A 23,372-nucleotide genomic window follows, 5' to 3' on the forward strand; every position below is an offset into this window, starting at 1 on the left:
ATGTTTTTGGGTATTTTGTCATCTTGTATTTTAGGGAGGGAATGTACAGAGCATGGGATGAAGGCAAAATTGTCTTTCTTTAGGACTGTTCCAGGATTAGCAGCTCTTGCAGTCACTGAGTACCAGTTCTGTTATTGGAAGCTTATAGGAAACATTGGCCTGTTTCTCTGCTTAAACAGCTTGAGGTATTTTCTGCTTTAGCTAGTTGTGAGTTGTTTCACATAATGTCATTTGTTGTAAGGAAGCTTTACATGTTTAAGGAAAACATTGAGTTTTATTAATTCAGCTGACATGTTGTCAGTTCTTGCCTAGGAATAGTTTTAAGTGTTCTGTGTGGTTTTGATTACCCTTTTTGATTGGAAAAGCAGTTTAAGGACTCTTGAGTTCTAAAACTGTTTGGAATTAGAAGAATCTGTATATCCAGTGTTTTTAAAAGTTTATTCTCAAACTGACAAATGCTATTTAATCTTAATTTTCTTTGGCTCTATGAAACTAGCAGTCTTCTGTTTTGGCTTGAATGTTTATAGGATTAATTGTGCAATCATTGTTCAGTGCTTATCTTTTCTGTTCATTATCTCTAAATTAGATGGTATAGACTAAAAAATGGATTTCAAGAACTGGATTCAATTAGCAGTTTTTCAGGACATAAACATTAAAGGTTTAGATGGAAAACATTGTTTTGACTGACTGGATAAATGACAGGGTAATGTTTGATGTGAGTCCAAGAACTGATCTGGAGCTAGTGCCCAACTACTCAGTCCATCTTGAGGAGCCAAATAAAATATTTAACCTAGGCCTCATTTTGCAAAAAAGGTTGACTCCTTGTTGGGACCTTAAGAAAGTTCTGAGAAATGTTTGGCATACCTTTACAGTAAGTGTTTAACAGTTTATTTAGGTCTGGGTTCCATAACAGAGACAAACCACAGCGGTGGCATACTTCTAGTAAGTTTTTTATTTAGTTTACAGTGCATCTGTATAATACATTTCTTATAAAAGGTTATTCTTTTGCTCCAAGGTATAGCTGTTTGTTGCAAGTATCACTTGACTCTTTCGTGATACATATGTTGATACAGTTCACATAATCTTGGGCTGGAAAATCTCTGGATAATTGTTAAAATCTGAGTATTATGGCTCCTGATGATACTTCTAGCAGGAGGTGTAAATCCTTGTTTCTCATTAAGATATAGGCAGTGTAATTTAAATCAGCTAAAGTCTAGAATTGCACTAGTCTTCTGCAAAATTTATCTTAACAGCTTGTAATAACAATGTCCAAGGATGTGTAAGGAAAATTTCTTCAACTCTCACATATTTACCACCATTTGATCTAGTCCTATCCTGAGTACATCTGAGTTCTACAAAAGCTGCAAGTGCAGTCATCCCCTTCCATTCCTAGTGTGATTTTTCTCAGTGTTGTGTTGAATTTGTGGATTTGTAAATACACTACACTGTCAGACAGAATGTGCTATGAGTTCTTCCAGCCCTGTGTTGAATTGTGTTTATCTTTCCTTCTTCAGAAAACTGAGGAACGACCATTTTATGTCCTAATATGTGCATTGTCCAGTGTTACAATAGCTACATTGGATTGCTTGCACTTAGGAGATCAATGATAGCTCTCTGAGGCCCGTAAGGCTGTTTTTATCAAGGAGATACTTTCTAAAATCAATTTGAAGTCTGCAAAACTCTGTGAGCATTAGAATATATTGAGTTCAGTGCAGAAGTTTCTTTAGTTCATGTGTTGCAGGTAATGTTTGTCCCAGAATTGTTAACAAGTAAAGATACTTCCATAGCCACAAAGCACAGCTACACTGGGCTGGAAAAAGTGATAATAAATATCCCACGGATAAAACTGGAATGAGCTGGAAGAGTTTTGCTGGTGCAGAATCAGATGTAGGCCTGAAGAATTGTTGGATTTGTTTTTCCTCCTTCTTACTGCTTCCAGCTTTCCTGCAGGGTTTGCTGATTAGGGATATAAAAGCACTGTGTGTTGTGTTGTGGAAAATGGATCAGTATCTCATGTGCTGTCCCCTCTCTCTGTTCTTTCTTGCTGCTTTACTGTCTATCCAGACCTCACAGTACAAATGTGGGACTGCACTGTAAATTTGCAGTATTGAAGAAAGAAAGTTCTACTGTTTTATCAGACCATAGAAACTCTGGTTGTGATGCTAATAATGTTTCTTGAGAAACATACTTAATATTTAGAAAAAGCCAGAATATTCCAGAGCTTTGTAAAATAATGTGGAATCTTCAAACTTGTTTTTTTAGTGGATAAATCTAAGTGTTAAATTAATATAGTTGAAGACAGTGGTTTACCTGAATCCTAAATTTTCCATCAGTGGTGGTGGAAGCAGGGCTGAAGTTTATGGATATCAGAGCCTCACTGTGGGAGTATCTGATTGATCAATTGATACAGTAGTTCCCCATATTTTTATGTAGCAAGGCAGTGGTTTTATAGTTGACTGAAACTGTAGTGCCATTTTAGGTCAGTCTAAAATCTGAGTGCTGTTTCTTTTTTCTCTTTGTAGTCCCTGGCTTCACTTTCTGGGCCCTCCCTTGTGTTGACGCCAGCAACTGTGTAGCTATGGGATGAGCTGAAAGCTAATCCTACCAGGAGAAAAATGTTTTTTTGTATTGAAGAAGAGGGATGCAGAGAAGAAGCTGAAAAGAGGGCAGGGGCAGGACTGCCTCTCTTACCAGCAGCCTGTACTTAGATAGGCTTTGGTCAACAATAAAATAATGGGGTTCCTTCATATAAGGTATATTTGACTTAAGTACCAGTTTTTGTAAGCCATGTGTCATTAAGAAATCCGAATCAATAAATTACATAGTAGGTGGATTAAACTGGTGTAGTCATAACAAAGTCAATAGATGTGTCTAATCAGATACACAGGGACTGATGGCTGCTTAGCCCTCAATATTTTCATCAAGGTGTGAAGTGTAAATACATGCTTTCTTCTATACACGGTATATAGTTATAGATATTTATATACATATAAATCACCTGTGGATCATAGAGATGCCAAAGAATTGTAATAAACAACTGGGCAGCTGTATGGAACAGTTTCAGCTGTTTGTTTCTGTGAGTTCAGCTTGTATGACCAAGTTTTATTCATCTGGGTATAAAATTAGGTATCTGTGTTCAAGGGTACATAATGAGGTATCATGGCAAGCAGAACAAAGATCAGAAAGGATTTGGGGGAGGAAATTGTAGTAGGAAAACCATTATACGGGGGCTTCAATTAAAAGATTGAAATTCAGTTCAAAAAACCTCACTATTCACCTTAGGCTGTACAATCAGGAGAGCAACACATAGAAGCTAGTAGAGGATTTACATGTGTAGGTAACATATGGGGCGTATGTGGGAGACATGGGAAATCTGCAGGCAGTCCTAGTGGTAATGTTTAAAAAAATTAAAGCTATTGCAGGAGAAAAAAAAAAAAGAAATCCTGGGGGTGGAAAAATAGTGAGTAATGTTTAGAATTGTACTTTTCAGTTAAGTTTAAAGAGTTTACACTGTAATGTCTACTGTAACTGTCCTGTAACATCTGTCTGCGTAGCTGAACAAAGCTGAGAAACTCATCTAGTGGTGACAAATTAATTTTATTCTGTTTTCATTGTTAATCACACTGAAAAATCTGATCAGGCCTCAGATGAAAACATTTTGTCTTTGTGTCCATAAGGTGAATGGGTAGATCCCTGAAAGAAGACAGCTTTTAATGTTTCGTTCTGGTTTATCTCATGGCCTTTGAAGTGTTTCCTTGCTTTGCCATCTTACTTAGAATGACATCACACCACTGGGCCAGACCTTTCTTGCAGTGTTTAAAAGGGTGGATGATTTCTTTGGGTGTCTTCCCTGCTCTCCTCACAACAATGATGTGAGCTGGCTTCTTACTTGGCTCAGTGGCACGAGTACATTAGTGCACAGGCTATTATGTGCTTGCTTTGATATATAAAATGTAAATGCTCATCACATGTGCAGGGCTGAGATCATTCCAGTGACTCCTGAGAGGTGGGAAAGATTTACCTTAGTGATGTCAGACAGTGTGTGTAAAAGGAGCTGCTGTGTGTGTCTGCTGTTAGCAAAGCACATTCCTGTTTGGGGAAGAGGATCAGAATCTTGAGGGGCATTTGTCAATAATATATTCAAGGAAGCAAATTGTTGACTTTTTCTTGCTACTTAATCTTTAAATGCTTCCAATGAAAGCATAGATAAGATGGCTCGTAACTTTAAAGAAATCTTCATCTGTTGATAACAAAGCTCAGGACAAAACTGGCTAAGCATTATCATCTGAGTTTAAGAGGGAGACTGATACAGGATGGAGAATAGACATGCTCAAGATCATAAAAAGGATAAACCAAGTAAAGCTGGGATTTAGATTCACTATCTTTTGACTTTTTGCCCATGAACATTGTTTCTTTTGAGTTTAAATCCACAGAAAAGATGGTTCTGTTTTGGGCCTTCTGAGACTATGCAATTGGGGTGATTTTGGTTCTCTCTTGTATGCTATATTTGTGTTGCACCATTCAGCTGTATTTTAGCATCCTGCAGACTCTTGGGAATTGCTTTTTTTCCACTTCAAAATACTTTTTTTTTGCTATTCCTTAGGCAGATCAGACCAGGAGGGCTGATATTCCCCAGAAGTGAGTAACACATATTGCTTTTGATGAGTGTTACTCACATTTTCAAAATTCTGAAAGTGAAAGAAAAAGTAGCAGTATGTGAGTTTCTGTGGCTGTATCCTGTTGGTAATTTTGTGGAATGACTCTTGGGCAGTGCGTATTTAACCCAACTTACAAGGCTTGTTTTCTTGGAGAAAGGGAGAGTCACTCCATGGCTGTGGAATTGTCAGTGGAACAGGTTCAATGCTTCCTTTCTGTGACCAATTCATTTGAGTTGTTTCAAACATGCAGAGAATGTACAGGCTACCTAATTTACAGGTCACAGTAAAACTGTGTACCCAGGTTGTGCCATTCATGCTTAAATCAGCGTGTGTGATGCCATCTTGCCAAAAACATCGGAGTGACAATGCCATAGTAAAGCATTCCAACCTGCAGCACTGATTTTTGGGATGGACGTGTCCCTCTGCTCCATCCTGTGCTGTCAGATGGGGTGGGCTGAGGAATATATCCAAGTTTAAATCCAATTCTTCTTCTCATCTCATCTTTTATGGTGGGTTGTTGTCTAAATGAGTGGTTACTTCAGGCAGGTTCACAGAGCAGCAGGCTCTTGGTGGCATTTTCATTCTGCCTTGACCCAGATCTTAAGATTACTAATGGAGTAGTAACTAATTATATCTGTCATGATGCTTCTTTTAACATGCTTAACCATTTGATTTGGAGTTTATATATAGATGCATATATAAATTCAATTATAGATGCAGTTGTGCTTGTATTTAATTGGAGGTGGAATCTCTGTTGGTAATACTTAGAGGCATTTTCTGAACTTGGGTCAACTTGAAGATTTCTTCCTAAGACAGATAAAGACCAGGCTGTACACTTCTAAAATTACGTATGGTAAAGCTCCAGCTTTGTGCATATTGTAGAACATGAGGAAAGTAGATGGAGTGTACTTAGTAATTTGCTGTTTCATTTTAGTAAAAGGCAATCCAGTAAATGCAGGTATTTTTTGTACAAAAAATGTAAAACGTACTAAAATTTGATTACTGGTGAGGGAGGAAAGATGTATCTGGGTTAGAGTATTTATAGACATGGCTGGTTAAAAAAAAAAATCCTTAAGCATGCAAAGGAACTAAACATGTCTGAGTAAAATTCATAGAATTACATTCATGCTTAACTGCCTGGGATTAGAAATTCATGGTATTAATTGTACCAAGCATTCAGGTATCCTTATGACAAATAGTTCTTCAATTTGACTCCTCACAGAAAATATTCACCTTTTTTTGAAATTATTTATTTATAATATGTATAAATGTTTCTTTTCAGAGAAGTTCTTCCCATTATTTTCCCTGGTGGATTTATTAAAATAGTTTATAGCCCTGTATAGAAGACCATATGCAGGAATAGATGAGTAACAGCTTTGTGCTTAGGTGTAGTAATATTAAGCTGTCCTCTTTATTGTTTAGCAGCAAAGTAAGTACTTCTGTCTTAGTTTATAAAGGATGGTATCAAGTCTGATATAAGAAACTTTGTAGGATGGAGCTGGTGTAGGTGGTGTCATTCAGAGGCAAAAGGGGTCATTTGTAGAGGTGAAACAGGACAGAATGAGGCACAATTGTTCAACAGCTGGCACAGGGACATGAAGGGACTGTGAGTTTCTCAGGTTTTGTGTCATTTTATTGTGGAAGTAGAAAGCAAATATGGGTTCCTGTGCTTGGGCTAAAATGTAAAGAAATGTACATGTCATGTTGCTGAATACAGCACTGAGCCAGGCTGTAATGATTCAAAGATTGCACTGTCAGTGTGGAAATCTGAAGATACTGATTCTCTTCATTGTGATAATACAGATACATATGTTTTAAAGGACACAAAATACCCGTTGCTGAATACTTCATTTAAATAGATGTGAAGGACCTCATCCTCACATCTTCTGGAGTGCACTTGCTCAGCAGTACCAAGTATGAAATTAAAAATTGGCTTCTTTAAGCCTGAGTGCACAGTGTAGGACACATAAATTGACCAGACTTTAAAGAAGGGCATAATGCATGATAAAGCAGAAATTTTCTAGGGCTTTGATTTAGAGGATTGTAGTAGAAAGTTCAAAAATGTTTTAAACTGTTCTTGCAGAAGGTTCTTGAAGCTTGTGAACAGCCCTAAAAAGTTTTTGTGCCATCTTCCGTAATTTCAAGTGGGTTTTGTATGTGGCATTTCTAAATGTCTAACCAGCAATTCCACATGCTTGGTGAAGCACAGGGTGTTGGTGAGCAGAATCTTCAAATGTGTATGTATATGTATCACACACAGTTATAATAAACTCTTTGTCAAGGATGGATGTTGGAATGGGGAAAAACTGCTGTTGTCCTCTGTTCAAGCTTATTAATGCTGCTGCACAGGGGAAGTGCCCCTGGTTTCTTACAGAAGCAAATGCTGTCTGTAAATTCCAGGTGCCATGCAATAATTCCAGTTTGCAGTAAATAGTTGGGTATCAGCTTTTTGTGTATAAGTTAAAGGGATTAAATCTTTGTGACTGTACTAATGTGAGGGGGGCAAGGTTTATCCTGAAGTTGTGCTGTTGTGTAACACTGTGGCCCTTTTGTGAACATCCTTCATATTTGGGATTTCTTCTTAAGAACTGGGTCGAAAGATGATTTAAAATGTTGGCTTCTGCTTTCTTCTGGAGCAGGAAAAGAGAAGGCCTTTAAGGAAAAAATGACTTTGAGTAATTTTCAGTAGTACGTGCGTCGTGCCTGGCTTCTCATAAAATATTTGTGTAGTCTTCTCTCCCTTCCTCAAGCAGTTCCCACAGTTCACAGTGTTCTCTCAGTAGCTGTTATGAGGGGGGGTGGGGGGTAAAAGGAAGGTTAAAAGTTCTGTAGTCCCATCTATAAGGATAGACAGTAAAGTTCTTGGTTCCCCTCCCAAACAGCAAGTGGTTATTCTGCCTGGGGGAAGATCCAATATATTTATATTTGTCTGTGTCTCACTCGCTTCTGTGACCAGGGGATCATGAAGAAATTTCTGTTCATTTGTGAGATGTGAATGTGGCATTGTGAATACATGCCTCGGATTTCCTCATTACAATATTTATCATTTTTCCTGAAAGTTCCTTTCCTCTGGTGAATTGTTCATCCTGTAGAGTCAGTCAGCTATTTCCTGTGTATCAGCATAATGTAACTTCATCTACACTGGGCAGGACTTTGGACCCATTCAAAAGCTTTATATTTTTCATAAGTTTATTGAAATTTAGTAACCTCACTCTCTGCATTTCAACAGTTCTTTGCAGTGTGGTCCATGCCTGGAGATGCACTTGTTTTGCTCCTACCCCCATGTCACTGCAATGGAGTGGCAGTAAATGCACAGGAAAATTGTCCCTGGTCACCCTGACCCCTTGGATTGTTCCTTTGTCCCTTCAGCACTGTGGGGAGTGGGAGCGCTGGGGCCTGCACTTGCTTCTACTTTGTGTCATTTGAACATGGAATTGCTTTGTCTGTCTGAACATCTTGGCCTTTTACTTGCCATGAGTGGAATTTATAAGTATGGCTGAACTTGGAATACTGAGCTGGAGCTAATAATGCCAACTCCAGTTAGCACTTCCCATTATAAGACACTGCTCAGTGCTGTTAACAGCCGGCTAACACGGACATTTTTCATGCTGAGGAGCTGAATCAGATCAAATTTATTTTGGGAAGATTCTGCTAAACTTCAACCGCTTTTGAAAAGGATTAAAAATACATTGCACATCATCTAGAAATCCTTTGTTCTTGTGAATCCTTTATTCTGGGGCAGAGGCGCTGTCAAGGAGGGACATGGTAATAGGCAGGTGTGGCTGTATCAGCCAGGTAAGGGCTGGTGCAGGTTTAGTGAGAGGGCGGCCAGGAGCTGAGCTCTGCCTCTTAATGCTGAACTCGGCTTGCTCCTGGTGTGAAGAAGGCACTAACTGGAATGCAAAGGGTGCAAAAGCTGGATGAGGGTGGAGGAGAAGGGAGTGACCTGGAACAAGGAGCTGTCCAGGGCAAATGGTGGATGGTGGGGATTGATTTTGGCAGGATGAGGTACTGGGGATGTATTGGTGCCTGGGCTCTGGTGCTGCAGCACTGAACGTGACACAGGGTCACAGAGGCAGCCCAGAGCTCCTGTTCCAGACCTTTCAACACTTGGCTTTGTAACCAGGGAATGCTGTTGCTGCACATGCGATGTTCTTTTGGTGATCTGAGTGTTTTATTGGGAAGAAGGGGTCATCTACAGAAGAGGGGCTTTATAAGAACTCATGATGTATAACATGCAAAGAATGTAAGTGGTTATAGTTGGAAAGAGGCCAGAAGTTTAAAAACAAACAGGAAAAAACACCCACCCCAAAATTTCTCCCATCTGTTCCTTTGCTCCACAGGTTCATTACTTTGATCCTATATAGAAAAAATAGGGAATTAAGGGCTGGCTTCTAAGTGGCCATGATTCAGAACATAATTCTAAAAAGGCTTGCAGATAAGATCAGGGTTACTCCTTATGCATAGAACAAAATGAATTCTTCAGCTTTTAGGAAACCTGAGAATTTTTTTGAAAAGACCCTTGATTCTAAGAAGATCTTGGTCACTTCATTAATGCTAATATTATCTTGCTTTAAAAGGGTCAGAAAACTTGCTGATAATTATAATTGAATTATGTAGTTTTTAAGTTTCCTTGGCTAATTTACATGCTATATATTCACAAAGGTTTTGGAGTTCAGAGAAGTGTTATCTGCTGTTGATGAGTTCATTGCATGAAAGATTTAAGCTTTTTTAGTTAGAGTCAACGTTAATATGTTAAATATCAAGTGGACAGAGAAAGCTATGAGCTGTGGCAGCTATCATTTTTGCACTGTGATGGATCTTGCATTCTTTGTGAATATTTCTCTACAGAAGAGGGGGGCCCTCTGATTTTATAGTTTGTCCCCACTGGATTTGCACCAGAGCATCCTCCTGTGTCAGGGGGTTGATATAATACGCTATGCTCTGTTTACATTGAGTTGCCAGTGTTGTGAAACACTTTGATCTCCATTCTCTGTGTGTACGAAACACGCACAAAGGAGCCTGCAAAAGAGTTTGACCAGTGAAAAAACAAACCAGAAATTACCTGTGCTGGGCAGGTGTATCTCCAGCAAGAGACAGGCAGATATGCAATTTGAAGTTTCTTGTAGAGGTCTGTGTAGACAGAGTGAGTTACGGGTGCATTTGGATGGATGGTTATTTTTTTTTTTAGTAAACGAAAAATGAATGAACTGATAAAATTTGAAACTGCAAGGTTTCATTTTAAGTAAATTTAATATTGTCTAACTATGAAGAAAAAGGAGGTTTTCAGACTGCTTTCATATTTTACAGAGTTATTTGTTGATGGATAACAGTGCTTCTCTTTTCACCCAATGTTTGGCACAAGGCTGAAACAAAGTCTGCTCCTATGGGACTTCTTTTCCAAAAAGCTGCTCATTTTCACACCTTTTTGAGCTTTGGGCAATTATAAAGTTACTAAACACATGATTTTGTTCAGCTGATCCCTTTTATCCTGATTTAAGGTCAGTGATAGCCTTGTCTGCTTCCCAGGAGGATGTTCAGGATCTGTTTGATTTTAGATATACACCACATGCATCACTTTCTGCTGAAGTAAGTATCTATTTATCAGCTTAACAGAAGAATAGCTAAGAGTTTGAGAGTTGAGTTGTGTCATTGTTGTTCTAAGACTATTAAATCCCTAAAAAATAAAGTACAATTTCCATTAGATACGGTGTTAACTACATTTCATACAATTACCTGTTTCTAACAAGGTGTTTTGTTATTTGCACACATATGCACATTTAGTTTGTTTTTATTCTAAGGGCATGCTTTCTTCATTGTGTTTGGCTAGGGGTTTTTTTAACATTTTAACTGAAGTATTTACAATATAGTTATTTTTGTTATAGCGAACCATTTTATTGTTTCAGAAGTGAATGAATCATATATTCTGGGTTATTTTTTCCTGGCAAATATTTAATGGTTCCTCAGGGCTAGATTAAGTTGTACAGATGAATAATACTTGAAATCTGATTCATCATTTCAGATGTTACAATGAAAAACCTTGTGAAACTATATATATATATATATATATATAGGTCTTTTTACTTGCAAGAACATCAACTTTACATGGGACTGGACTGGCTGTGTAGCTGTTGCAAGGCAATGAAGTAATACAGCTTTTTGAGTCTGTTTGCTCTGACTTCACCTCCATTTCCTAAAATCCCAAGATTTTGTTCTCTTTCCTAGGTTACTCTCCTCTGTCCCACCTGGAAGAACAGGTGCTGGCTCTGCAGCTGAGCTTCCAGACCCGTGTTCCCTTTGCAAGGGCAGGGTGTTTGCAGTGGAGTGTTGGATGGATATTGTCACGTGGGAAAGGGTCAGAGGGGATCCTCTGCTGCTCTACAGGGCAAATACAATGAAATTGAATTTTGGCAACAAATATGGCAGAAGGTAACCACAGGGTGCTGTGGAACCTGCTCATAGTAAATGGTCTTTGCATGTTGAATCACAATTTCTGTCTGGCTTTTCAAGTCAGTCCCAGGTGGAAGAGTCCAGGTGCATTTCCTTGACTGCTCAGCATGAGTTCAGCAGCCAGATCTGAATGATAGAGATTAGTAAGTGGCTCCACAGCTCCCTGAGAATGGAAGAGAGGAATGTCAATACTTCTCATATTTTTGTTGATGATACTGAGTTTTAAAATATTTAGAAGGGTAAGAGTATCAAAAGAGCCTCTAATATGTGGGCATGCGTTTCTGTGAACTGTGTGTGAAACCTGAAAAGAGCGAGTCTACTTTTTTTTTTACATCTGTATAACTAATTTGTGTAATCTGGAATGTAAAGGCTTACATTCTGGTAGATTTTGTTTAGGTGTAAAAGTATCATACACAAATTGTTTTTTCATATGTTTTCCAGATTCATTGTAGGGAGGTTTAAAAAAAACCCAAAAAACCCCAACAAAAACACTAAACCACAAAAAACCCCCAAAACAACAAAACCCACCCAGCCCTTCCCGTATTTTCTCTGTTGCCCCTTACCCTAAGCTTCTGTCCACACAAATACTTATAAACAGCAAGTAATGCACTTTCTTTTGCATGCACAAAGCCCTGGGGAAAATGAGGAAATATTTTAGTATGTGTGAGGTGTCTAATACTTTGCTTTGCTCTGATTTATCTTTCAAAGAGCTGTGGAGGCCTGTCTAAAAAGCTAAAATACACTCCATGTGAGTTTATATTACCTTTGTTTAAAACAGTCAAACCTCTACTGCTGGAACTCAGGAATTCATGGACAGAATGACTAGAACAGTAAATACGACTTTAAAAATGTGTGGTTATTGGATATACTGGTATTGGCCCAGCTGCTGAAGATAAATTGATTTTGCTGTTGCTTTCAATCTGTGATGTGTTGGTATTTTGGCAGAGTAAGAAAAACAAGGATATTAGAAAGTAATTTACTGCCCTGGGATTAGTAAGGAGTGTTATGTTTCTGTGACTGGGGCAGGATGGGCTGGTGGAGATGTGTCTGATAAACAGGACGAGGTCTAGTCTGACAGCTGGCAACAATAGCTTTTGCTCAAAGTCAGGTGTACTAAATTAGCAAATCTATTACAAGGCTACAGGAGAAATCTCACAGAAGACAAGCCTTGTAGGCAGAAGTGCAGCCAAATGGGAAATGATTCATCGTCTCTGAATGGGATGAGCACTGAGCAGAAGCAGTTTAAACCTCAGAGTGCTTTGGCTCATAAACCACCAAATATGCGATTAACACTTTATCTTCTCCTGAAGAGCAGTCTGTATCTAGGAGCAAAACCTGTGAGACTCATTTGTTTGTTCTAATCTTTCTTTTGTAAGTTTGAATGTGTTTAGGTATGTTTTTGATTTTTAGCTGAATGACAAAATGTTTGTGTGCACCCTAAATAACGCTCCTGTCCTGTGACCCTTCAGCAACAGCACCTTTCAGTGAGGACAGTTATGTTGCAGGAGTGCAGGCACAACTCCCTGCACTGACTTAGTGTAGTTCATTTGCTTATAATTAATGAAAATACATGATTAGCTAGAAATGTTTAATGCAGGATGCCAGTTCCAAGGTGATTACTGTATTTTGATTTTTAGTATTTTTAAAACTTGCATCATTTTAACATTAACAGTGCCATTCATAGTCTACAATGCTGAAAGATGAATAGAAAATATATTTGTGAATTCTTTAATTTAGTTAATGCAGAAAGGAGGTACAGTTTACAAAGTTGGATGAAGCAATGTAAAGGGGAAAAAGCCTGTGCCCTCTCTGTCTCCATAGAACTGGTCAGAATTTTAGCCTATCTCTGGTCGTATTGTAGTATAAATTGTCATATTGGCTCTAAGATACATAAATGATAGAGAAACTAAAGGAATTAGGTCATTGGAAGGTGTTTAGTTTTAAATAATTGAAATGTAAGAAGACAGTTGTGAGATAAAAAAATACTGTACTTGGAAAGTTAATATATATATATTATATATATTATATATATATATAATATATATTATATATATTCCATATATATATATAATATATATATATTATATATATATATAATATATAATCATTTGTTTAGCAAATGATTATATTTGGGTGCCCTGGATAGCACTCAATTAGCAGTTGAGATGTCCAAGGAGCAGTGTGTCTAGGAAATGCATGTAAAGATTCCTCTGGAAAACTGGGTCTGCTCTTTCCTTGCTTGTGCAGTTGTATAAGAAATGGTGGAAATCAGAAGTGATATTTAGTATAACACTGTGAGCAGAACTGCAAGAGGCTGAGGGTTCCTAGAGTGTATGGCTGCAGGGAAATGAGGGTTTTCCATTTCTGTGTCCCCTCAAAATCCCCATCATGTCTACTTGGAGTGTCTGAAATTCATAACTGGTGTTTGAGGTCAGTGGAAATACTTGGATACTCCTTGTACTTGGAAGCCATTCTGCCTTTGTAGGAGCCCAGCAATGAAATGTTCTCAAACTTGTTGGGAATATTTTCCTGGATTTTTATCCATTTGCTGTACTGGTAGGAGTGTTGATGTACAGTGTTACACTTTTTGCATTCATGTAATCAATCACCTTACACTCCTCTTTTCAGTCTCAGCTCCTTCCCATTATCTTTCTTAATCTTCACTCTCTACTGCTTAATATCTTCTACTCTGTGTTCTTATTTCTCAAAAAAATTCTTGTATTTTCACTTCTCGAGCATTGCATCTTCCCAAAAGATATCTGAAGTTGTAGTTTAAATGGTATGGCAATGTTTTTTGGGCAAGATCCTTTATTTCCGTGTATTGGTGAGCTATTTCATCTGAATCTCTTGGTGTTCTGTTTCTTTAAATTCCCTTTTATATTATTTCTTACAGTACTATATAATTATACTGATTTCACGAAATAATTTAAGCAACTTGTGTAAAACCAAAGTAAAACAAAACCAAGGTTTTACTGTAAGTTGCTGTACTTCAGTTGAAATAAATAAAATTGCACATTCAATTAGCTCATCTCTGTTCAACAGCAGCAGCTTCTTAAACTGTTTGGATTTGTTCTGTAGGACACATCTGTTTAAAGAGAGAAACCAAATGGAATCTGTCCATATTAAATGACTGCAATAATTTAATCAGTTTATAAATGGTATAGTCTAATGATGTAATAATCTCCTGGAGATGAGGCTTTGTGGATGTATGGTGGGGGATAAGACTGGACTGAGGTACACTAGTTTTAATGATGTTTGAATGGTGACACTGGTTTTCCATCTGTGCTGTCTTTAAGCAGCTGGAGTTTTCCTCACTTAGATGATGTTGCATTTCTGCAGGTACAGACAGAATTCCATCATCAGAGGCATAATCTTAGTGACCAGGTAAAGGTGTGTGTATAGTCCACACACCTTCCTGCTGACCCTGTTCTATTTTTGGCAGAAGCCAAACTGTCAGGTTCCAGAGAGAGAGGCAACTTCCAGAGTTGAAAGCATTCCACTAAAACCAATTTTCCAAAAAAATGTGAATGTAGGGATATTGTGTTTGAATATTTCAGGTGTACTAAATAAGAAAGAGGCAGGATCCACATATTATCAAGGAGACAATGTCTGAGGTTGTGGATATTGATGATAATGCAGGATGAGGTAAGAGTACATCACTCATCTATATTGCCCCATATAATATCATTTCAGTACATCAGGTGTAGTAATAAAACAAAACTGTGCTGAACTAGGAGTTTAGAGTAAGGGCAGGTGTTTAATTAGTGATTTTTGCTAGTGATAGTATCAAAATCATGACCCTCTTGAACTCTTTAACATTGTTTTACTTATTAGAGGACTATTTTTTGTAAATTACCTAAATATATGTCTGAAATGCCAGAATTCATTTTTTTTCCCTATCAAAAGTTGTTGCCCGAGGTTTTCTTATGAGTTAGGAATTATTTCTTAAAAAGGATCTGACAATCCTTTTGTTAGTGCTGATAAAATCAATATTTACAGCATTTTGCTGGAGTGGCATGGGAATTACTTGTGAAGGGTAAATTGTGTCCATGCTTTTGGGGTCTTTTTTTTTTTCCCCTTCCTGGTTCTTTTCCTTTCTCCTCTTTCCAGAAAATCCCCAGGAGTAGTGGTGTTCCCCAAGGATCCCGTCTGCAGCAGAGACAGAGTTTTGAGACTTCCTGTTTAAATCACACATGTGGCCACGTCCTGACAGCAACGGCAGCACAGCCTGGAACACTGCTGGGATCCACAATTTCTGGCACCCAGGAGTCTGACTTAGATGCAGGTGCCTCTTGTCTGAGCCATTTTTAAAATTCAGGGCATTTTTTTCTGGTTGGTAATTAGATCATGAATTTCTTTTGTTGTTGCCTCTACTACAGCTCATTCAGAGGGTGGAGAGTTTTACTGCAGTGAAACAAATCCAAGGGCTCTGCTCCTTGCTGGCAGGTTTGTCCCCACATTTTCAGAGGTGCATGAAATATGTTAAACAGAGCTATCATTTATTCCTCCTGTTAGCTTTCCCCCCCCACTCCTGTTCCTATCAAAACAAACAGAAATAGATGGCTGAATTTCCATGTTACCTTTTTTATTTACCCATCAGAGGAAGGATCCTGTGCTCTCTTAAGTATTTTGCAAGTTGATAATTTTGGATTAATTGCTTCTGTTTTGGTTAAAAACTAACTGCTGGGATTGTAAAGAAGTCTTTAAGGACTGAGGTAGGACTTTTAGCAGGATTGTAAGAGTTTGAGATGGAAGTGACCCCCTTTTCTTTGCCTGATCTCTTAAAAACTATTTTATTCCAGTATTTCTTGGATAATTGCATTAGAGTTTACTTCACTCACACTTGGATATAAAAACCACCTCTGCAGTTTGAGATCAGTTAATCTTGGTAATGTTACTCTAAAGTTGGTTTTTTTTTTTTTATGAACTATTGTTTTTAATACTGCAGGAGGGTAAAAAATAGAGAATCTTACAGCAAATGTAACAGCAAAGCTGCAGGATTCTTTTATCTTTTTAATGCATTTCTGTTTCCCACCCTGATTTTGTTTACTGGAATACAATTTTATACTTGTCACCTATATGAGAAAGAGAAGGGATAACTTTGAAATTGGTCTGAAAATTGATCTTTGCTGTCTTTGCTCCATGGTACAGTAGTGGTTGGTTTTTCAGATGTTGAAAAATGCGTGAGATGGGATGGTTAGGCCATTTTGGAGGAGGGTGGAGAAGAGAAATGGAATTTATAGTGTATGAAAGTTATGCATTAGAAACATCCTGGCTGGTCTGAGAGGCTCCATTCACACTGAACCAGGAAATGCAGATATTCCCAATAGCCTTTGTTTTCTTTAAGTTTCCCATGTGTTACTTCTGCTCCTTTCTCACTGAGCTGTGGCTGGAGCCCTAATTTACAAAGAGCCCTGAGCATGGTTTATTTTGTATCATTCAGCTTTAATTTTCACATTTGGTACATAGCTAAAAAAAAGCAAACCAAACTCAACTTTTTTTACATGTACTTACTCAATTTAACTTGAATTAATGTGAATCTCCATGAAAGAGACTTCTAAACCTTCCTGGTAGGATTTGCAGTGCCTGGGGAGGGCTGCTATCTTCATTGCAAAAGTGGCAGCATAATTTCTTTCCTTTACTTCTTGAGAGGCATATCAAATAAACTGGACACATGAATAGGGTGGGTGACGTGTGTGGCAGCGAGCCCATCGCAGAATGAATCTAGGAAACGTGAATGCATGAGCTGCTCGAAGGAAGAATTCAATGGTTTGGGGGGTTTTGTGTTTTGTTTTACTTTTGGCTTGGAGTGGAGTAAGGGAGGAGAAGTGGAAAAGGAAGCCTTTTGTTTACAGTGAAACAATGCTGTGAAGCAGACATCGTGATGTAAAAACAGGAGTCTAAACATGGCAAATCTTGGCGGGCTCCATCTGGCCACGGCCACAAGTCACTCAGCCATCCCCGGCACAGACTGCTGGAGTCTGGAGTCGCTGTCGTATCATCCTTCCCTTACGGGAATTTAAAACAACCTTGGAGACTCTCTTCCAGAATTTTATTATTGCATGACGTTAATGATTTATTGGCTTAACTGTTTCTACCCAGTGATGCATTGCATCTTTGTTATCTCTGATAAATGTCTGATGTTTTCATTTGGATTTTAACCTCCATGAGTTACATTATATGCAAGTTATATGGGTCTGGAGTTCTAAATCTAGTCACAGCACAGCCTATTCTTGTGGAGAACTTAGAGTGAATCTGTTGAACAGAAAATGTACTGGTTTTGTGTTAGGTTCTGGCATCTTTCGCAGTAGTTTACATTATATTACATTATTAGGGCATTTGTCACTTTTGGATATCCATATTGCTGTTTGGTGTTTGAATGCTGGTTATCGTGGGTTTGTTTGTTTAGTCCCACAGGAAAAATTCTGTTTTGTTGAGACACGGGTTTCTCACTGACAATGCTTATAATGTATGTGATCCTTGGAAATGGGTTTCACTTTACGTGTAGTATATTAAGGATTTAGCATCTGGCTTGTGTTGACGTTGAACTTACAGAAATGTGTTTATGGGAAAATTTAGAATTGTAACAATTAGTACTAAGGAAATTCTTGCTAAAAGTGCTTTTCTAGTACTATGTTTATACCAATGCATATTTTAATTGAGTTTATTTTAAAGCTGTCTACCTTGTGTTTGGACATCAGCCTAGCAGTGATGCTTTTATATGTCACTTAGAATATTTTTTTGCAACCTGACATGTTAGTATTAAATAGCACTTTAAAAATCCATTAGTACTTTTGAACTGTTCTAATGCTTATTCTTAGAATCGTGTACCAATTCTAACTTGTACTAAGTTTGCATTCAATTTAAATGAGATGTATAGGTCTGTAAGAGAATTAGAAATTAGTTTCCTACCAATATAAGCTGTAGGTGTGCTGTGAGGCAGCTGTGCCTGCTGAAGAAGTCACCCAGTTGTCCTGCCTCCCATAGTTTGGGAGCAGAAGGGATCATGCGATGGAGCTCCTAATTGACGTCAGAAAAAGATACCCAGGTGAAGAAGCCTAATCATGGTGTTTGGGGTGTACCTGGCTGCTTGCCCTGCAGCTCTTCTGCTGCAGAGCCAGGGATCCAGGGGTGGAGGAGAGTGATTGCCTTGGATCTCATTGAGCAGAGTGTGTCTGAAATCAGCATCAGCTTGTCCAGTGTCCTTGGGTGAACTGGGCTTCCCTGTGCTGGCATATGGCACCTGCAGCTCCGTGTGCTGCCTCTACTGGGCCCTGGAGAGGGTGTAATTTGGAGTGTTAATTAGGGTAATGCTGAATTTTACAATGCAGTACTGGGGAAAATAATGATCCTACCATTCTATGTGTGTGTACGTGTTTTGTATTGACTCTAGTTTAGAGCTCATTGGGTTATTTTGAATTTCTGGTGCTTTGTGAGACCCAGAAAAGAGCAGCTGTCCCTAAGTAAAACAGAGCAGCCTGGAAACAGCTGTGTGTGTACTTGCAAGAGAAGTGCTTTTTTGTGTTGTAGTTCTGCATTTCTGAGTGTGCTCTGAGAAATGGAAAAGCTGAATGTTTAAGGAGAAGATTGTGTCTCTAAAAACCTGTAGGGTGTTAGCTAGTAATTTTGGTATATTGGTAGCAAAATCTGCTTTTTAACTTAATTTTATTTTTAATAAAATACATTTCTGGAGCTGCAAAACAGAGGCAGGAGAAAAAACTATGTCTGCATTAAAGTGAAAATATTGGGCATTTTATTTTTAGAGCTGAAAGCTCTTATAAGGGTATGGGGTGCACTTCTCCTGCACAACTGCAAGAAGGGCAGCCTGGCTGATCCTCCCTGCTCTGCAGCCATGTGCTTCTGCCACTTCCTTTGCGGCAGGTTTGCAGATAGCGTGACTGCAGGATAAGTCTGTGCAGCTCTAGGAGCCAACGGTGAACTAATCCATCTCCCCAGAAGGTTAATTTTCTGTTAAGCCAGTTCAGCTTCCTGCTCTACCTTGTATCCCTGTGCTTGCTAGACCTGCTTTGAGGGAGGAACAGCTGCAGCCCCCTGTACTGTTGGGTGCAATATGAAACCTGCCAGCACGCTCCGATCACCGATCCTGCTTGGAATAATGGTCAGCTGCTGTGTTCTGACCCATTTCATGCTGCAAATTGACTCCAAACCCCTGTGCACCTGTAAAACACACTATTTGTTAGGCTTGCCTGCCTTTGTGTGTCCCTTCTTGACGATAATTGATTGCAATCTTCAAAAATGCAGGAATTTCATTAAGCAAAAGTAAACTCTTAGTTTTAGGGTCACATTCTGTCACATTTTGTTCATCTGCAGAAAAAGCACCTTTCAAAGGAAATGGAACCTTAAAAAAATCCTCAGAGAGATTAACTGTAAAATAAAACTTAATAGTTGGGGTAAACAATTTTATTTCAAAATCTTAATGGAGGAAGTTATTACCTCAACAGCTGTATTTGCAAAATCCATATGGCGTTACTTACAGCTCTTTAGTCAATAAATAGTTGAAGACCTCCTGTTTTATATCTTCCCATGTGGGAATTCAGGCAGGTACAGGGAGGGAATGCAAGCAGAGAAACATAAGTTTCTTGTGAGCGTGCCAACAATGGAAGAAACCAGTAGGTTTAAAAACTTGTTTAAAAATGTTTAAAGTATTGAGCCATCCTGCTGGAACCTGTGCACGGTGTGCTGTTTGCCTGTCACAAATGCCATTTCTAAAAGAAATAAGTGAATTTGAAAAGAGTTTTGTACTATGTGGAGAAAAGTACGTCATGTCAGCCTTAAGTTCAAACACCCGAGCAATTTCTGGGTCCCAGGGGCAGCTGTGAAGGCAAGGAGGGGCGTGAGTGTGGCTTCATTTGCCTCTCTCCCTCCCCCAAGCAGGCTCATTCCAATCAGCAGTGTAATTGGAATGCAACCACAGTCTGGAGGAGGAAGGGGAATTTTTGGCAAGGAGAGGCAGAGCAGTTGGGAACTTTACTCAGATTAAAGCATAGACGACTATTCATTATCAGTACAACACACATTAGCAACAGCGTAGCATTGTGTTTCTACAGCTGGGACTTATTTTGGTTATTGTATTGCCCTGCATAGAACATGCAAACAACTGGGATCTGATCACAAAACCCAATGCTAATGGCTTTCAGTAAAAGATGGTGTTTCTGTAGGGGAAGAAAGACTTGTCTTCAAAATGAGCCATTGTGGTAAAAATTGATAGGCAGCCTGTTGCTCTCCCATGTGTTCCATATGTTCTTGAACAAGCGCTTTTTCTGGGAGAAAAACCCTCAGGGAAAGAAATAACCAACAGGAATTATAATGTTAAAACTGTTGGTTGGATTCAGAAGGCTGAACTTGTTCTTCTGTGGTGATGACACAAAAAGCTAGAAGATTAGAAAACATAATCTTAGCTTTGGACCGAGTGCTTTCCTCCCCATGACTGTGGAGCTGTCTGTTGACAAAGTGTTGGTTCTTATGGATGACTAGCATGGAATGGGGGGGTTCTACTGAGTCATGTACAGACTTAAGTGTGTTGATTGTGTGTTTCCTTCTGCATCTGGTGTGCTCACTTCCATGGACATTCATGATTATTTTTATTTTCTTACCTGTCTTCCTTAATCTTTCTTTGATAGTATTGGTGTGTCTCAAATATACACATTTAAAAACTACTTACTTAAGATGGCTTAAGCAATATTATTTTTAACATAGGAATTTTAAGACTAATATGTTTCTACAGTGATTGTCTACAGCTGTAGCCCTGAGGTGTTTGTACCTCACGCTGCTGGGTATAAACACATTTAAACCTTGTAATTTTTCATAAATGAAGAGGTGCATTTTAACAGGTAACTGAGAGTGTACCAACATGCAGATAATGTAACACTAAAACCTACCTGTGAGGTAAAGTAGTGGTGTTCCTGTTTTGCAGGTAAATCTGGTGAACAAGTTGGCTGTAAACAGTTTGATACAGGCGGGAAATACCCATGAGGGTTGAATACACAGCCTTTAAATGTCCAGGTTCTCTGAATTCACGTAACAGTTTCTTCCCTTCTTATGTTGCTTCCTCAGCACTCATTCTGGTGTTTTCCAGCCTTTGGAGGTGAATAGATCATTGAAGACTCTGAGCTCAAGTCTCAGAGGTGGTGATTCTGTGAAATCTCATAGATCTTTGAGTTTTTGCTTGTTTTCAGCACAAGCTTCCTACGCTGGAGCTCTCCCTTTCCACTTCATGGGCTTCATGTTCTTCCCTCTAACTGTGGAGACCTGGTGTTACTGATATACTTATTATTCTGAAATAAACATACTTTTTAATACTTATAAAAATAGTGGTAATGTATAACATAGAATACCTTCTGTAAGAACAGCTTGATGTCATTAAAATTTTGATTTTTTTGTAAAAATGGTTCCAAAGTAAGCAGCAGTTGTAACAAGAGTTCTTCAGTAACTAGCAAAAAGAATAAACAGAGTTCAGAAAATGAGAGAGAAATATTTATCTTTCTATAAAATTCACCTTTTCAATAGTCATAGTTCCTTTCAATTTTTATGTGAGTTCAACCAATTATTGACCCCCTCTATAACTGCATGTAAATTTTAATAGCTAAGACATAGATTATAGGGGTTTGGGATACTAAATATTTTGCATTTACTTGGAATAGTTAAATTATTTTTCAATAAACCATTCTTTGTCAGTCACAGGAGTAATAAATCAGAAAAAGGAAATGGGCAAATGTGATTCACTTAATTCCTATTTTTGAATATTTGTGGACGGTGTAGCAAAGCTGTCATAGAAGGAGACTGGGTAGCTTATAACATTATGCGCTTTTCATGTTTCTGTGAGCAGACCTGAGTAGCGTATGTTAGAATGAGATCATAAAGCACGAACAAAAATATTTAATGTATGTATACTATGTAAAATTGATGTGCTGTTTGTCTTGGCACATACATATTGGAATATTAATGTTCTCTTTTCTGTAGACTACCCAGGAAGTCAGTAATAAGCACGAAACATAGTTATCCATTGACTCACTGATTCCCTGTAATGAATATTTTATCTACACATGTGTGCTAGAAGCCATTAATGTCATTTGATGATGCACTTACAGTGCCACACGCCCCCTCTTTTTTTTCCAAGCCAAGGTCACTATATCCAGCCATTGGTTTGCATTCTAGTTCCAGTGCAAGTTTAAATAGCTTAACTTTTTTTTCAAAATAATTGTAACAAAAAGTGCCTTAAAAGAAGCACATCCAAATAATAAATAACGGTGCCATCGTGCCTCCAGAGGATCCATTAGCGGTGGGGCTGTGTAGATCTGATAGTGGCGTACGTTGGGTCCAGAATCATCAGCACTTTAACTTGGCTTTGTCAAGGGAAAGAAATCTCCCTCTAGTTCTTTCTGGTTTTTGAATCTTTAGCTCAAATTGAACCTAGGATAGAGGACTCTAAGATAATTAAGTCCCATGAGTTTTGTGAGAATCATTGCCTGGATAAAGAGGAGACCCTGGCAGTGACCTGAAGTGAAAGGAAAAAGCTGTAGCAGATCCCGTGCTGCTGGACCACGGGAGAGCCTGCTTGGGAGAGGGTCTGTCTGAATGCCTAGTGGGAAAAGCCTCAGCCACAGCCTTCAGTCAGCCATGAAATATAAATCCATAGGAAGCCGAACTTCCTTAGTTTTTATTCTCAAGGAACTATTTATCAGCTGGTTATCAGAATATTCAGAACAGGTTTTAATACAGTGTTGAAACTGTTAGAAAAGTGGACCATAAACTCTGGTACTTTTCCCGCCAGTGGGAAAAGTTTTGTCCAGAAAAGTCCTGGGATAGATTAGAGCTCTGTGTGTGGAAGAAGATTGTTTCACTTTGAGCTGAGCTGATGCTCCTGGGACCTGGGCTTTTTCACCTAGAAATACCTGGCAGAGAGGGTGTTGTTAATGGAAGCTTTCTCAGCATCTCTCCTGTTTTGTTAACCTGACAAACCCAGAGTGGGTTGACATCTGACTTGCCTTAAATGTGGTTACTAGAGAGGGAAAAGTCGAGCCAAAAATATTAGTTTGTTCACTCGTGGGTAATTGTTGGGGAAGCAGTTATTAGTCTGTGTGCTCTGCATGCGCCCAATCTTACAAAAATGAGACTTCAGTTAAATTGCATTGGCAGGCTTGCTTTATTTTTGAAAAGAAATGTTTGTAATTAGTTAACCTTACAATTTCTCTCACAAGAATAGTTGAACCTCTTTTGTCTTGGACATTATACAGTTTCAGGAGC

The 23,372-nt window shown here is 38.6% G+C and overlaps 1 protein-coding gene across 2 annotated transcripts in view; it reads left to right on the forward strand.

Annotated features, from left to right (window-relative positions):
- SMURF2 (SMAD specific E3 ubiquitin protein ligase 2) overlaps positions 1-23,372 on the forward strand; it is a 60,105-nt gene that overhangs the window by 1,965 nt on the left and 34,768 nt on the right. Inside the window, exons 1-2 of one of the 2 annotated variants that reach the window (XM_048324109.1) lie at positions 15,319-15,393; positions 15,488-15,554. The exons of the other annotated variant lie outside the window; for it this stretch is intronic. Coding sequence (XP_048180066.1) covers positions 15,388-15,393; positions 15,488-15,554 — 73 coding nt within the window. The 5' untranslated portion in view covers positions 15,319-15,387. Of the gene's footprint in view, positions 1-15,318; positions 15,394-15,487; positions 15,555-23,372 lie in introns of those variants that run through there. 2 annotated transcript variants of the gene reach the window in all.

This window comes from Corvus hawaiiensis, chromosome 19 (assembly GCF_020740725.1).
Source record: "Corvus hawaiiensis isolate bCorHaw1 chromosome 19, bCorHaw1.pri.cur, whole genome shotgun sequence".
In the NCBI taxonomy this organism is placed as follows: Eukaryota; Metazoa; Chordata; class Aves; order Passeriformes; family Corvidae; genus Corvus; species Corvus hawaiiensis.